The sequence below is a fragment of the Pristiophorus japonicus genome, chromosome 8 (assembly GCF_044704955.1).
Source record: "Pristiophorus japonicus isolate sPriJap1 chromosome 8, sPriJap1.hap1, whole genome shotgun sequence".
Classification (NCBI taxonomy): domain Eukaryota; kingdom Metazoa; phylum Chordata; class Chondrichthyes; family Pristiophoridae; genus Pristiophorus; species Pristiophorus japonicus.
Window position 1 is genome coordinate 3294302 of NC_091984.1, and position 15550 is coordinate 3309851.

General features: G+C 46.7%; 1 protein-coding gene across 1 annotated transcript in view; it reads right to left on the bottom strand.

Moving 5' to 3' along the window:
- rabggtb (Rab geranylgeranyltransferase subunit beta) overlaps positions 1 to 15550 on the bottom strand; it is a 40429-nt gene that overhangs the window by 12800 nt on the left and 12079 nt on the right. The window contains exons 4-5 of the mRNA XM_070885960.1: positions 11041 to 11146; positions 1353 to 1405 (exon numbers count right to left, since the gene is read on the bottom strand). Of these exons, the coding sequence (XP_070742061.1) occupies positions 1353 to 1405; positions 11041 to 11146 (159 nt within the window). The remainder of the gene's footprint in view (positions 1 to 1352; positions 1406 to 11040; positions 11147 to 15550) is intronic.

A 15550-nucleotide genomic window follows, 5' to 3' on the forward strand; every position in this document is an offset into this window, starting at 1 on the left:
GAGCAGTACTGAGGGAGTGCCGCACTGTCAGAGGGGCAGTACTGAGGGAGTGCTGCACTGTCAGAGGGGCAGTACTGAGGGAGTGCTGCACTGTCAGAGGGGCAGTACTGAGGGAGCGCCGCACTGTCAGAGGGGCAATACTGAGGGAGAGCTGCACTGTCGGAGGGGCAGTACTGAGGGAGCGCTGCACTGTCAGAGGGGCAGTACAGAGGGAGTGCTGCACTGTCGGAGGGGCAGTACTGAGGGAGCGCTGCACTGTCGGAGGGGCAGTACTGAGGGAGCGCTGCACTGTCGGAGGGGCAGTACTGAGGGAGCGCTGCACTGTCAGAGGGGCAGTACTGAGGGAGTGCTGCACTGTCAGAGAGGCAGTACTGAGGGAGCACCGCACTGTCGGAGGGGCAGTACTGAGGGAGAGCTGCACCACCGGAGGGGCAGTACTGAGGGAGCGCTGCACTGTCAGAGGGGCAGTACTGAGGGAGCGCCGCACTGTCGGAGGGGCTGTACTGAGGGAGAGCTGCACCACTGGAGGGCTGTCCTTTGGATGAGACATTAAACCGAAGCCCCATCTGCCCTCTCGGGTGGATGTAAAAGATCCCACAGCACTAATCCCCCGCTGTGCTGGCCAACAACATCCCTCAGCATCACTAAAGAAAATAGATCACCACATTGCTGTGTGTGGGAGCTTGCTGTGCACAAATTGGCTGCTGCGTTTCATACATTATAACAGTGACTACACTTCAAAAAAGTACTTGATTGGCTGTAAAGCGCTTTGGGATGTCCTGAGGTCGTGAAAGGCGCTATATAAATGCAAGTCTGTCATTTTCTTCATTAAAGAGTGAAATTGCATCGCCAATAGGCCCAATTTACCCTAGCTCAACATCTGCACATGGCGATTTCCAGTGGAGCTCGTGTAGCAGTCGGGACCCAGCGGGCGTGTTGGGCAAAGGTACACAGGGATTGTGCAGTAAGGGCAGGTGTGAATGGAGTGGAGGTGTAGATGAGCCACGATCCAAGTGAAAGGCGGAACAAGCTCCGGGGGTGGAAAGGGCCTCTTCCTGTTCCATCAGTAGCCCAGAGGTACTGGGGAGGAGATTGCTGCAGGGCACACCAGGAACCTTCAGATTGGCACAGTACTGCACCACGCAGCACATGTACACACCAAACAGCCATAGCGACATTCTTATTTAGATAGCACAACACCTCGTCACTGCTTGCCCTGTTAAATACTCGCAAAACACTGTGCATACAGTGGCTGTTCACAGACTTTATAATGATACTGCCTGTATCTCAGTTAATTCTACAATTACACAGTCACACTATAAATCAGGCACCGAGACAGATAATATTCTTACCAAAAGTGCCAGTGTTGCTACAGCACAGAAGGAGAACCTGGTGTCTATCTCACCTAGAACGAGAGCGAGATTTTTCAGTGGAACAAAGCAATGCATTCAAACTCCGAGCTTAGCGCTGGGCATTCTGAGAAATGCAAGAAGAAATATAAAAGGCCCTAGTTTGCCCAGTTCTCCCGCACACGCTCCACATTTCAACAAGCTCACAATCGGCCCTTGCAGGAGGCAGAAGATTAGGATTAAACGGTGAAATCTGAAGGGGTCAGCGCCGAAAGGGTCAATAGCCACTTCAAATCGTTTGTACACAGCGAGAAGAGTTTAATTTGTATTTCTCGAGTGCGTATGCCAGGAGATTAGCAACACTTTGCTCATTGGACACCACAGCTTTAGGTAGGCAAGCGTTACAGTAAAGGTGTTATACAAGTTGACAAGATCAACACTGATCAGGAGGCTATATTCCCATCTAAATTTTTCACCCTACAGTCAACGCCCCTTACCACACTGCCAACCACACACCTCCCTCCCCCAACACCCCTTGCACCACACTGCCAACACCACCCCCCCCCCAAAACTCCCCTTACCATCATCATAGGCAGTTCCTTGGAATCGAGGAAGACTTGCTTCCACTCCTGAAGTGAGTTTTTTGCTGGCTGAACAGTCCAATATGGGAGCCACAGTCCCTGTCGCAGGTGGGACAGATAGGGAGGGTGGGACTGGTTTGCCGCACGCTCCTTCCGCTGCCTGCGCTTGCTTTCTGCATGCTCTCGGCGACGAGACTCGAGGTGCTCAGCGCCCTCTGAGATGCATTTCCTCCACTTAGGGCGGTCTTTGGCCAGGGACACCCAGGTGTCAGTGGGGATGTCGCATTTTATCAAGGAGGCTTTGAGGGTGCCCTTGAAACGTTTCCTCTGCCCACCTGGGGCTCACTTGCCGTGTAGGAGTTCCGAGTAGAGCGCTTGCTTTGGGAGTCTTATGTCAGGCATACGAACAATGTGGCCCGCCTACAGCCAACCTCCCCCACCCTACAGTCAAACACCACCTCCCCCTCCACCCCGGTACCAGAATTACTGATCCAGTTCTAAGTTCTATCATTGGGATATTAGGGCTGTATCTGGTTAATTGTGTCTCGGACAGAAGCTCACCAATGCCAGGAATTCAAACTAAATCTGGAAGCGGCTACAAGTGAATGCGGCGTTAAATTAGAAAGATAGGAATTGCCAGAGCAAAGTCAACCTAGCTCGCCTTCTACCATTCTGTTAGTCACAGGATACGATAATGGGGTTATTGACCAATCCCAGCGATCGGTCTCAATCGTGGAGTGTGCCACAGACCGAGACACGGGGCGAGGAAAACCCCCAGTGGGGGGAGAGCTTTAGGAACCACAGCTCCAAAGTCCCCTGTTCCTCCTGAGCTCACTGCACATCATGTCTCAAATTGCTGAGATACTGGAGCACAAAATGGTATTTTCTGAAAGAAATCTATTTAATTTGCATTTGAATGAATCAATACCAACTGTTCCCACCATCTCCCAAGGGAGCCAGTTCCAGCATCCGCAGTATTTAGCTGTTGTATTGAGCCTGCACCACTCGCTCGCTGAAATATTGTTTCCTTAGATTAGTTTAGAATTTCTCCTTGAAGTATGGGCCGTGCCCTCTGGGACTCCTGCTCTGCACAAGATGGAACGGCTGCTCACTGTCGACATTATACAGTTGCTTAAAAATCATAGAAGAAATTATATCGTAACTACATAAGCACATAAGAAATAGGAGCAGGAGAAGGCCATTCAGCCCCTCGAGCCAGTTCAGTCTATTAAAGTCATGGCTGATCCGATCATGGACTCAGGTCCACTTCCCTGCCCGCTCCCCATAAACACCTTATTCCCTTATCGGTTAACGGATACCAATCGCTATGATGAACAGAAACATATGCTCATTAGCCACTGCACGCAAACACAGTGACAATGCTACTGGGCCAGTAATCCAGAGGCCTAGACTCATGATCTGGAGACGGGAGTTCAAATCCCACCACGGCAGCGGGGGAATTTAAATTCGGTTCATTAAATAAATCTGGAATAAAAGGCTAGCGTCAGTAATGGTGACCATAAAAACCCACTTGGTTCATTATTGTCCTTTAGGGAAGGGAACGTGCCACCCTTACCCGATCTGGCCGATATGTGACTCCAGACCCACTGTGGTTGACTCTTAACTGCCCCCTGAAATGGCCCAGCGAGACACTCAGTTAGAAGGCGGCTCACCACCACCCTCTCAAGGGCAATTAGAGATGGCCAACAAATGTCAGCTGTGCCGGTAACTATTATTGACCCAACTGCATACAAACAGGACACTCATTGAAATCAGCGGTCTCCACAGTTTCATTATCAGAGCTATTACCTTCTTTCCCATCAGCAGCAAGTAAAAATTTTATTTTTTATATAAATATAAATTCTCTTAAAACTTCTAGCCAAAAATCAAAATTTGCAGCGGAGCCGCATGAATACATCAGCTGGCCGCACAAATGTAAATATTTAAAGTACTGGTGACTGGGATATAAAAACCAAAGAATTAGGAGGAGTCGGCCATTCGGCCCCTCGAGCCTGCTCCGCCATTCAATAAGATCGTGACTGATCTTCAAACTCAACTCCACTTTCCCACCCAATCCCCATATCCCTTGATTCCCCTAGACTCCAAAATCTATCGATCTCAGCCTTAAAACATAGAAACATAGAAAATAGGTGCAGGATCATGGCTGATCATTCCTTCAGTACCCCTTTCCTGCTTTCTCTCCATACCCCTTGATCCCCTTAGCCGTAAGGGCCATATCTAACTCCCTCTTGAATATATCCAATGAACTGGCATCAACAACTCTCTGCGGCAGGGAATTCCACAGGTTAACAACTCTCTGAGTGAAGAAGTTTCTCCTCATCTCAATCCTAAATGGCCTACCCTTTATCCTAAGACTGTGTCCCCTTGGTTCTGGACTTCCCCAACATCGGGAACATTCTTCCCGCATCGAACCTGTCCCATCCCGTCAGAATCTTATACGTTTCTATGAGATCCCCTCTCATCCTTCTAAACTCCAGTGTATGAAGGCCCAGTTGATCCAGTCTCTCCTCATATGTCAGTCCAGCCATCCCTGGAATCAGTCTGGTGAACCTTCACTGATTCCTGGGATGGCAGGACTGACATATCAAGAAAGACTGGATCAACTGGGCTTGTATTCACTGGAGTTCAGAAGAATGAGAGGGGATCTCATAGAAACGTTTAAAATTCTGACGGGTTTAGACAGGTTAGATGCAGGAAGAATGTTCCCAATGTTGGGGAAGTCCAGAACCAGGGATCACAGTCTAAGGATAAGGGGTAAGCCATTTAGGACCGAGATGAGGAGAAACTTCTTCACCCAGAGAGTGGTGAACCTGTGGAATTCTCTATCACAGAAAGTTGTTGAGGCCAATTCACTAATTATATTCAAAAAGGAGTTAGATGTAGTCCTTACTACTAAGGGGAATCAAGGGGTATGGCGAGAAAGCAGGAATGGGGTACTGAGGTTACATGTTCAGCCATGAACTCATTGAAGAGCGGTGCAGGCTCGAAGGGCCGAATGGCCTACTCCTGCACCTATTTTCTATGTTTCTAGGGTCTTGAGAAGTAGCGGCAGAGATTGTGGATGCATTGGTTGTAATTTACCAAAATTCCCTGGATTCTGGGGAGATCCCAGCAGATTAGAACAGAAGTAGGCCATTAGCCCCTCGAGCCTGCTCCGCCATTCAACAAGATCATGGCTGATCTGGCCGTGGACTCAGCTCCACTTACCCGCCTGCTCCCCGTAACCCTTAATTCCCTTATTGGTTAAAAATCTATCTATCTGTGACTTGAATATATTCAATGAGTTAGCCTCAACTGCTTCCTTGGGCAGAGAATGCCACAGATTCACAACCCTCTGGGAGAAGAAATTCCTTCTCAACTCGGTTTTAAATTGGCTCCCCTGTGTTTTGAAGCTGTGCCCCCTAGTTCTAGTCTCCCCGACCAGTGGAAACAACCTCTCTGCCTCAATCTTGTCTATCCCTTTCATTATTTTAAATGTTTCTATAAGATCACCCCTCATCCTTCTGAACTCCAACGAGTAAAGACCCAGTCTACTCAATCTATCATCATAAGGTAACCCCCTCATCTCCGGAATCAGCCTAGTGAATCGTCTCTGCACCCCTTCCAAAGCTAGTATATCCTTCCTTAAGTAAGGTGACCAAAACTGCACGCAGTACTCCAGGTGCGGCCTCACAAATACCCTGTACAGTTGCAGCAGGACCTCCCTGCTTTTGTACTCCATCCCTCTCGCAATGAAGGCCAACATTCCATTCGCCTTCCTTATTACCTGCTGCACCTGCAAACTAACTTTTTGGGATTCATGCACAAGGACCCCCAGGTCCCTCTGCACCGCAGCATGTTGTAATTTCTCCCCATTCAAATAATATTCCCTTTTACTGTTTTTTTCCCCAAGGTGGATGACCTCACATTTTCCGACATTGTATTCCATCTGCCAAACCTTAGCCCATTCGCTTAACCTATCTAAATCTCTTTGCAGCCTCTCTGTGTCCTCTACACAACCCACTTTCCCACTAATCTTTGTGTCATCTGCAAATTTTGTTACACTACACTCTGTCCCCTCTTCCAGGTCATCTATGTATATTGTAAACAGTTGTGGTCCCAGCACTGATCCCTGTGGCACACCACTAACCACCGATTTCCAACCCGAAAAGGACCCATTTATCCCGACTCTCTGCTTTCTGTTAGCCAGGCAATTCTCTATTCATGCGAATACATTTCCTCTGACTCTGCGTACCTTTATCTTCTGCAGTAACCTTTTGTGTGGCACCTTATCGAATGTCTTTTGGAAATCTAAATACACCACATCCATCGGTACACCGCTATCCACCATACTCGTTATATTCTCAAAGAATTCCAGTAAATTAGTTAAACATGATTTCCCCTTCATGAATCCATGCTGCGTCTGCTTGATTGCACTATTCCTATCTAGATGTCCCGCTATTTCTTCCTTAATGATAGTTTCAAGCATTTTCCCCACCACAGATGTTAAACTAACCGGCCTATAGTTACCTGCCTTTTGTCTGCCCCCTTTTTTTAAACAGAGGCGTTACATTAGCTGCTTTCCAATCCGCTGGTACCTCCCCAGAGTCCAGAGAGTTTTGGTAGATTATAACGAATGCATCTGCTATAACTTCCGCCATCTCTTTTAATACCCTGGGATGCATTTCATCAGGACCAGGGGACTTGTCTACCTTGAGTCCCATTAGCCTGTCCAGCACTACCCCCCTAGTGATAGTGATTATCTCAAGGTCCTCTCTTCCCACATTCCCGTGACCAGCAATTTTTGGCATGGTTTTTGTGTCTTCCACTGTGAAGACCGAAGCAAAATAATTGTTTAAGGTCTCAGCCATTTCCACATTTCCCATTATTAAATCCCCCTTCTCATCTTCTAAGGGATCAACATTTACTTTAGTCACTCTTTTCCGTTTTATATATCGGTAAAAGCTTTTACTATCTGTTTTTATGTTTTGCGCAAGTTTACTTTCGTAATCTATCTTTCCTTTCTTTATTGCTTTCTTAGTCATTCTTTGCGGTCGTTTAAAATTTTCCCAATCTTCTAGTTTCCCACTAACCTTAGCCACCTTATACGCATTGGTTTTTAATTTGATACTCTCCTTTATTTCCTTGGTTATCCACGGCTGGTTATCCCTTCTCTTACCACTCTTCTTTTTCACTGGAATATATTTTTGTTGAGCACTAAGAAAGAGCTCCTTAAAAGTCCTCCACTGTTCCGGGAGAAACAGTTGGAAAACTGCAAATGTAACGCCCGTATTTAAAAAAGGAGGCAGACAAAAAGCAGGAAATATAGACCAGTTAGCCTAACATCTGTGGTTGGGAAAATGTTGGAGTCCATTATTAAAGAAGCAATAACAGGACATTTGGAAAAGCAAAATTCGGTCAGGCAGAGTCAGCATGGTTTTATGAAGGGGAAGTCATGTTTGACAAATTTGCTGGAGTTCTTTGAGGATGTAACGAACAGGGTGGATAAAGGGGAACCAGTGGATGTGGTGTATTTGGACTTCCAGAAGGCATTTGACAAGGTGCCACATAAAAGGTTACTGCACAAGATAAAAGTTTACGGGGTTGGGGGTAATATATTAGCATGGGTAGAGGATTGACTAACTCACAGAGAACAGAGGGTCGGGATAAATGGTTCATGCTCTGGTTGGAAACCAGTAACCAGTGGGGTGCCGCAGGGATCAGTGCTGGGACCCCAACTATTTACAATCTATATTAATGACTTAGAAGAAGGGACTGAGTGTAACGTAGCCAAGACGATACAAAGATGGGAGGAAAAGAAATGTGTGAGGAGGACACAAAATATCTGCAAAAGGACATAGACAGAGGAGGAATTTCTTTACCCAGAGAGTGGTGAACCTGTGGAATTCTCTACCACAGAAAGTTGTTGAGGCCAATTCACTAAATATATTCAAAAAGGAGTTAGATGAAGTCCTTACTACTAGGGGAATCAAGGGGTATGTTGAGAAAGCAGGAATGGGGTACTGAAGTTGCATGTTCAGCCATGAACTCATTGAATGGTGGTGCAGGCTAGAAGGGCCGAATAGCCTACTCCTGCACCTATTTTCTATGTTTCTAAGTGAGTGGGCAAAAATTTGGCAGATGGAGTATAATGTTGGAAAGTGTGAGGTCATGCATTTTGGCAGAAAAACAATCAAAGAGCAAGTTATTATTTAAATGGAGAAAGATTGCAAAGTGCTGCAGTACAGCGGGACCTGGGGGTACTTGTGCATGAAATACAAAAGGATAGTATGCAGGTACAGCACGTGATCAGGAAGACCAATGGTATCTTGGCTTTTATTGCAAAGACAATGGGAGTATAAAAGCAGGGAAGTCTTGCTACAGTTATACAGGGTATTGGTGAGGCCACACCTGGAATACTGCGTGCAGTTTTGGTTTCCATATATACGAAAGGATATACTTGCTTTGGAGACAGTTCAGGGAAGGTTCACTCAGTTGATTCCGGGGATGAGGGGGTTGACTTATGAGGAAAGGTTGAGTAGGTTGGGCCTCTACTCATTGGAGCTCAGAAGAATGAGAGGTGATCTTATCGAAACATATAAGATTATGAGGGGGCTTGACAAGGTGGATGCAGAGAGGATGTTTCCACTGATGGGGGAGACTAGAACTAGAGGGCACGATCTTAAAATAAGGGGCCGCCCATTTAAAACTGAGATGAGGAGAAATTTCTTCTCTCTGAGGGTTGTAAATCTGTGGAATTGACTGCCTCAGAGAGCTGTGGAAGCTGGGACATTGAATAAATTTGACAGAAATAGACAGTTTCTTAAACGATAAGGGGATAAGGGGTTATGGGGAACGGGCAGGGAAGTGGAGCTGAGTCCATGATCAGATCAGCCATGATCTTATTAAAGGGTGGAGCAAGCCTGAGGGGCCATATGGACTACTCCTGCTCCTATTTCTTCTGTTCTTATAACACCTTCAGAGAGCAGTTAAGAGTCAATCACATTGGTGTGGGACTGGAGTCACATATAGACCCAGACCGGGTAAGGACGGCAGGTTTCCTTCCCGAAAGGACATCGGTGAACCAGTTGGGTTTTTAACGACAATCCAACAGCTTCATGGTCACTTTTACTGATTCCAGACTTTCATTCCAGCTTATGTTGAATTTAAATCCTCAAACTGCCATGGTCGGATTTGAAGTTACGCTCTTTGGATCATTAGTCCACGAAAATGGATTGTTCGACCAGTAACATAACCACTACACTACGATGCCCGAGTATGTAACAACACTCGAGAAGCTCGACACCATCCAGGACAAAGCAGCCGCTTGATCAGCCCCCCATCCACCACCTTCAACATTCACTCCCTCCACCACCGGCGCCCCCTGGCTGCAGTGTGTACCATCTACAAGATGCACTGCAGCAACTCGCCAAGGCTTCTTCGGCAGCACCTCCCAAACCCACGACCTCTACCACCTAGAAGGACGGGCAGCAGGCGCATGGGAACACCAGCACCTCCACGTTACCCTCAAACAGTTTCTTAACCGATAAAGGGAATATGGGGAGCGGGCAGGGAAGTGGACCCGAGTCCATGATCGGATCAGCCATGATCGTATTAAATGGCGGAGCAGGCTCAAGGGGCCGTATGGCCTACTCCAGCTCCTATTTCTTATGTTCTTAAACTTGGTCAGAGGTAGGTTTTAATTGCCCGTGAATCCCCTTGGGACATTTCACTATGTTAATGCAGTTGTTTAGTTTTTCTTAAGTGGCAAATACATGGGGGTGCAAATTCCATCAACTGTCTCTCGTATACTTTCTTGGCAGAAAATATCACGTTACTGATTACTGTACTTTGGACATCTTGAGATGAATTGTGATCAGGGCCACTGGTTTAGTGAATGAAGAAACCAAATTCTGTTTGTGTTACATTGGATTCCAGGATTAATACCAGAGTTTTAGGGATTCCATTCCATGAATCGGTTTGATTAACACAGAACAAAAATGGAATGGCCTTACTTATAACCCGCAAACTACCGCCTAGAACAAGGGCAGCAGGTGCATGGGAACACCAGCACCTCCACGTTCCCCTCCCAGTCACACACCATCCTGACTTGGAAATATATCGCCGTTCCTTCATCGCCGCTGGGTCACAATCCTGGAACTCCCTCCCTAACAGCACTGTGGGAGCACCTTCACCACACGGACTGCAGCGGTTCAAGAAGACGGCTCACCACCACCTTCTCAAGGGGCAATTAGGGATGGGCAATAAATGCCGGCCTTGCCAGCGACGCCCACATCCTAGGAACTATTTTTTTTTTTAAAGTCACACTCCTGACTTGTGCCTTGTAGATGGTGGGGAGGCTTTGGGGAGTCAGGAGGTGAGACACTCACCACAGAATACCCAACCTCTGACCTGCTCTTGTAGCCACAGTATTTATGTGGCTGGTCCAGTTAAGTTTCTGGTCAATGGTGACCCCCAGGATGTTGATGGTGGGGGATTCGGTGATGGTGATGGTAATGCCGTTGAATGACAAGGACCAGATGTTAGACTCTCTTGTTAAGAGATGGTCATTGCCTGGCACTTGTGTGGTGCGAATGTTACTTGCCACTGATCAGCCCAAGCCTGAATGTTGTCCAGGTCTTGCTGCATGTGGGCACGGACTGCTCCATTATCTGAGGAGTTGCGAATGGAACTGAACACTGTGCAACACTTGCGTTGTCACTAGCTGTGTGTGAAAACCACTGTCTAAGAGATGGTTACTGGCAAATATGCAAGCAGTTATTGAGTGCTTCTGGCAACAGAACTCAGACATTCAAGCATTCCTTCAATGCTCAAGGGCCTTATTGATGCAAACGTTCACAAGGGGCACAGGCTGCAGGGAATTGAAGAAATCAGCTGTTATCACGTGATCACATAGCAAGTTACGGCATGGACCTGTTGGGGCAAATGTCCCGTTTCTATGCTGGAAAGACTCAGCAGGTTGATTAGTTCCCCCAGGTTACCCCATTACTCCTGATAACTGGCAACTACCCCAAAACACCCTGAAACGCAGCCCAGGTTTACAACAATATTACACTCTATATAAAATGGACGTGCAAGGAGAAACTTACCCCACTTGTCACCGGCAAAGGAACCGTCTTCTTGTTGCAAGCTTTTAACATATTCAACAACTTTATCGACATCAATGACATGAAGACTGTCATAGAGAGAAAGGATCTAGGCAAAAAGAAGCACATCATATACATCATCATCATCTTAGGCAGTCCCTCGGAATCGAGGAAGACTTGCTTCCACTCTAAAAATGAGTCCTTAGGTGGCTGAACAGGAACCACAGTCCCTGTCACAGGTGGGACAGACAATGGTTGAGGGAAGGGGTGGCTGGGACAAGTTTGCCGCACGCTCCTTCCACTGCCTGCGCTTGATTTCTGCATGCTCTCGGCAATGAGACTCGAAGTGCTCAGCGCCCTCCCGGATGCACATCCTCTACTTAGGGCGGTCTTTGGCCAGGGACTCCCAGGTGTCAGTGGGGATGTTGCACTTTATCAGGGAGGCTTTGAGGATGTCCTTGCAACGTTACCTCTGCCCACCTTGAGGTGTCTACTGTACATCATATACACACACACAACTAACAACAGCTTGCATTTATATAGCGCCTTTTAATGCAGTAAAACATCCCAAGACGCTGCACAGCAGCTTAATCAGACAAATAGTTGATGCCAAGCCACATCAAGCGATATTAGGGCAGGTGACCAAAAGATTTGTCAAAGAGGTAGGTATAAAGCAGTGTCTTGAAGGAGTAAAGAGAGGCAGAGAGGTTTAGGGAGGAAGTTCCAGAGTTTAGGGCCCAGGCAGCTGAAGGTGCTTTGTAAAAAGAAGGAACATGGGTTCCACCTTTTTGACATTAAGACAGCGGTCTCGCAGCTCGTCAAAGAGGTAGGTTTCCAGCAGGCCTTTAAAAGGTAGAGTGACCAGTAGAGCAGTGGAGAGGCTGACGTGGGGGTGTGGGAGGGTGCGTAAGGGTCTAGATGGCTAATGGCCCTGTCACCAGAAGTGGAGCAGAGGGAGGTGATGCGTAGAAAGCCAGAGGGCATGGGAGGGGAGAAAAGGCTGGAGGGGGATGTAGAGGTTAAGTAAATGGGTGGGGGAGGCTTTGGGGAGAATTGTAGATGAGATGAAGACTTTAAATAAGATGCTTGGAGCTGGGGTGAGGGTATGAACATAAGAAATAGGAGCAGGAATAGGCCACCTTGCCCCTCGAGTCTGTTCCGCCATTTAATAAGATCATGGCTGATCTGATCACGGACTCAGCTCCACTTCCCCGCCCACTCCCCATAACCCTTTACTCCCTTATCGCTCAAAAATCTGTCCATCTCCGCCTTAAATATTCTCAATGACCCAGCCTCCACAGCTCTCTGGGGCAGAGAATTCCAGATTTACAACCCTTTGAGAGAAGAAATTCCTCCTCATCTCAGTTTTAAATGGGCGGCCCCTTATTCTGAGACTATGTCCCCTAGTTTTAGTTTCCCCTATGAGTGGAAATATCCTCTCTGCATCCACCTTATCCAGCCCCCTTATTATCTTATATGTTTCGATAAGATCACCTCTCATTTTTCTGAACTCCAATGAGTATAGGTCCAATCTATCTTCATAAGTCAACCCCCTCATCTCCGGAATCAACCCAGTGAACCTTCTCTGAACAGCCTCCAATGCAAGTATATCCTTCCTTAAATATGGAGACCAAAACTGCACGCAGTACTCCAGGTGTGGCCTCACCGATATCCTGTACAGTTGCAGCAGGACTTCTCTGCTTTTATACTCTATCCCCCTTGCAATAAAGGCCAACATTATATTTGCCTTCCTGATTACTTGTTATACATAGAAACATAGAAAATAGGTGCAGGAGCAGGCCATTCGGCCCTTCGAGCCTGCATCACCATTCAATAAGATCATGGCTGATCATTCCCTCAGTACCTCTTTCCTGCTTTCGCCCCATACCCCTTGATCCCTTTAGCCGTAAGGGCCATATCTAACTTCCTCTTGAATATATCTAACGAACTGGCATCCACAACGTTCTGCGGTAGAGAATTCCACAGGTTAACAACTGAGTGAAGAAGTTTCTCCTCATCTCTGTCCTAAATGGCTTACCCCTTATCCTTACACTGTGACCCCTGGTTCTGGACTTCCCCAGTATCGGAAACATTCTTCCTGCCTCTAACCTGTCCAGTCCCGTCAAAATTTTATGTTTCTATGAGATCCCATCTCATTCTTCCAAACTCCAGTGAATACAGGCCCTAGTCGATCCAGTCTCTTCTCATATGTCAGTCCTGCCATCCCGGGAATCAGTCTGGTGAACCTTCGCTGCACTCCCTCAATAGCAAGAACGTCCTTTCTCAGATTAGATCAAAACTGAACACAATATCCCAGGTGAGGCCTCACCAAGGCCCTGTACAACTGCAGTAAGACCTCCCTGCTCCTATACTCAAATCCCCTCGCTATGAAGGCCATCATGCCATTTGCCTTCTTCACTGCCTGCTGTACCTGCATGCCAACTTTCATTGACTGATGTACCATGACACCCAGGTCTCGTTGCACCTCCCCTTTTCCTAATCTGTCGCCATTCAGATAATATTCTGCCTTCCTGTTTTGGCCACCAAAGTGGATAACCTCACATTTATCCACATTATACTGCATCTGTCATGCATTTGCCCACTCACCTAACCAAGTCACCCTGCAGCCTCTTAGCATCCTCCTCACAGCTCACACCGCCACACAGCTTAGTGTCACCTGCAAACTTGGAGATATTACACTCAATTCCTTCATCTAAATCATTGATGTATATTGTAAATAGCTGGGGTCCCAGCACTGAACCCTGTGCGGTACCCCACTAGTCACTGCCTGCCATTCTGAAAAGGACCCATTTATCCGTACTCTCTGCTTCCTGTCTGCCAACCAGTTCTCTATCCACGTCAATAAATTACCCCCAATACCATGTGCTTTAATTTTGCACACCAATCTCTTGTGTGGGACCTTGTCAAAAGTATTTTGAAAGTCCAAATACACCACATCCACTGGTTCTCTCTTGTCCACTCTACTAGTTACATCCTCAAAAAATTCTAGAAGATTTGTCAAGCATGATTTCCCTTTCATAAATCCATGCTGACTTGGACCGATTCTGTCACTGCTTTCCAAATGCGCTGCTATTTCATCTTTAATAATTGATTCCAACATTTTCCCCACTACCAATGTCAGGCTAACCGGTCTATAATTCCCTGTTTTCTCTCTCCCTCCTTTTTTAAAAAGCGGGGTTACATTAGCTACCCTCCACTCCATAGGAACTGATCCAGAGTTGATAGACTGTTGGAAAATGATCACCAATGCATCCACTATTTCTAGGGCCACTTCCTTAAGTACTCTGGGATGCGACTATTAGGCCCTGGGGATTTATCAGCCTTCAATCCCATCAATTTCCCTTACACAATTTCCTCACTAATAAGGATTTCCTTCAGTTCCTCCTTCTCGCTAGACCCTCGGTCCCCTAGTATTTCCGGAAGGTTATTTGTGTCTTCCTTCGTGAACTGGTCTGCCATTTATTTGTTCCCCATTATAAATTCACCTGATTCTGACTGCAAGGGACCTATGTTTGTCTTCACTAATCTTTTTCTCTTCACATATCTATAGAAGCTTTTGCAGTCAGCTTTTACGTTCCCATACCTGCATTCTAACTTTTCGTGTTTCATGCACAAGGACCCCCAGGTCCCTCTCTACTGCAGCACTCTGCAATGTTTCTCCACTTAAATTATAATTTGCTTTTCTATTTTTTCTGCCAATAGTGGATAACCTCACATTTTCCCACATTATACTCCATCTGCCAAAGCTTTTCCCACTCACTGAGCCTGAAAATATCCCTTTGCAGATTTTGTGTGATCTCCTCACAACTTGCTTTCCCACCCATCTTTGTATCATCAGCAAACTTGGCTACATTACACTCGGTCCCTTCATCCAAGTCATTGATATAGATTGTAAATAGTTGAGGCCCCAACATTGATCTCTGCGGCACCCCACTAGTTACTGTTTGCCAACCGGGAAATGACCCATTTATCCCGACTCTCTGTTTTCTGTGAGTTAGCCAATCCTCTATCCATGCTAATATATTACCCCCAACCCCGTGCATTTTTATCTTGTGCAGTAACCTTTTATGTGGCACCTTATCGAATGCCTTCTGGAAATCCAAATACATCACATCCACTGGTTCCCCCTTATCCATCCTGCTCGTTACATCCTCAAAGAACTCCAGCAAATTTGTCAAACATGGTTTCCTTTTCAGAAAACCATGCTGACTCTGCTTGATTGAATTATGCTTTTCCAAATGTTCCGCTACTGCTTCCTTAATAATGGACTCCAGCATTTTACCCAATGGCAGATGTTAGGCTAACTTCTTTCTGTCTGCCTCCTTTTTAGGAATTGGTGCGGAACTTCAACTCTCTGCCTTCCATTTTTCCAGCATTCAACCTCCAAAATGTCACCGGCATCTACAAGATGCACTGCAGCAACTCGCCAAGGCTTCTTCGGCAGCACCTCCCAAACCCACGACCTCTACCACCTAGAAGGACAAGGGCAGCA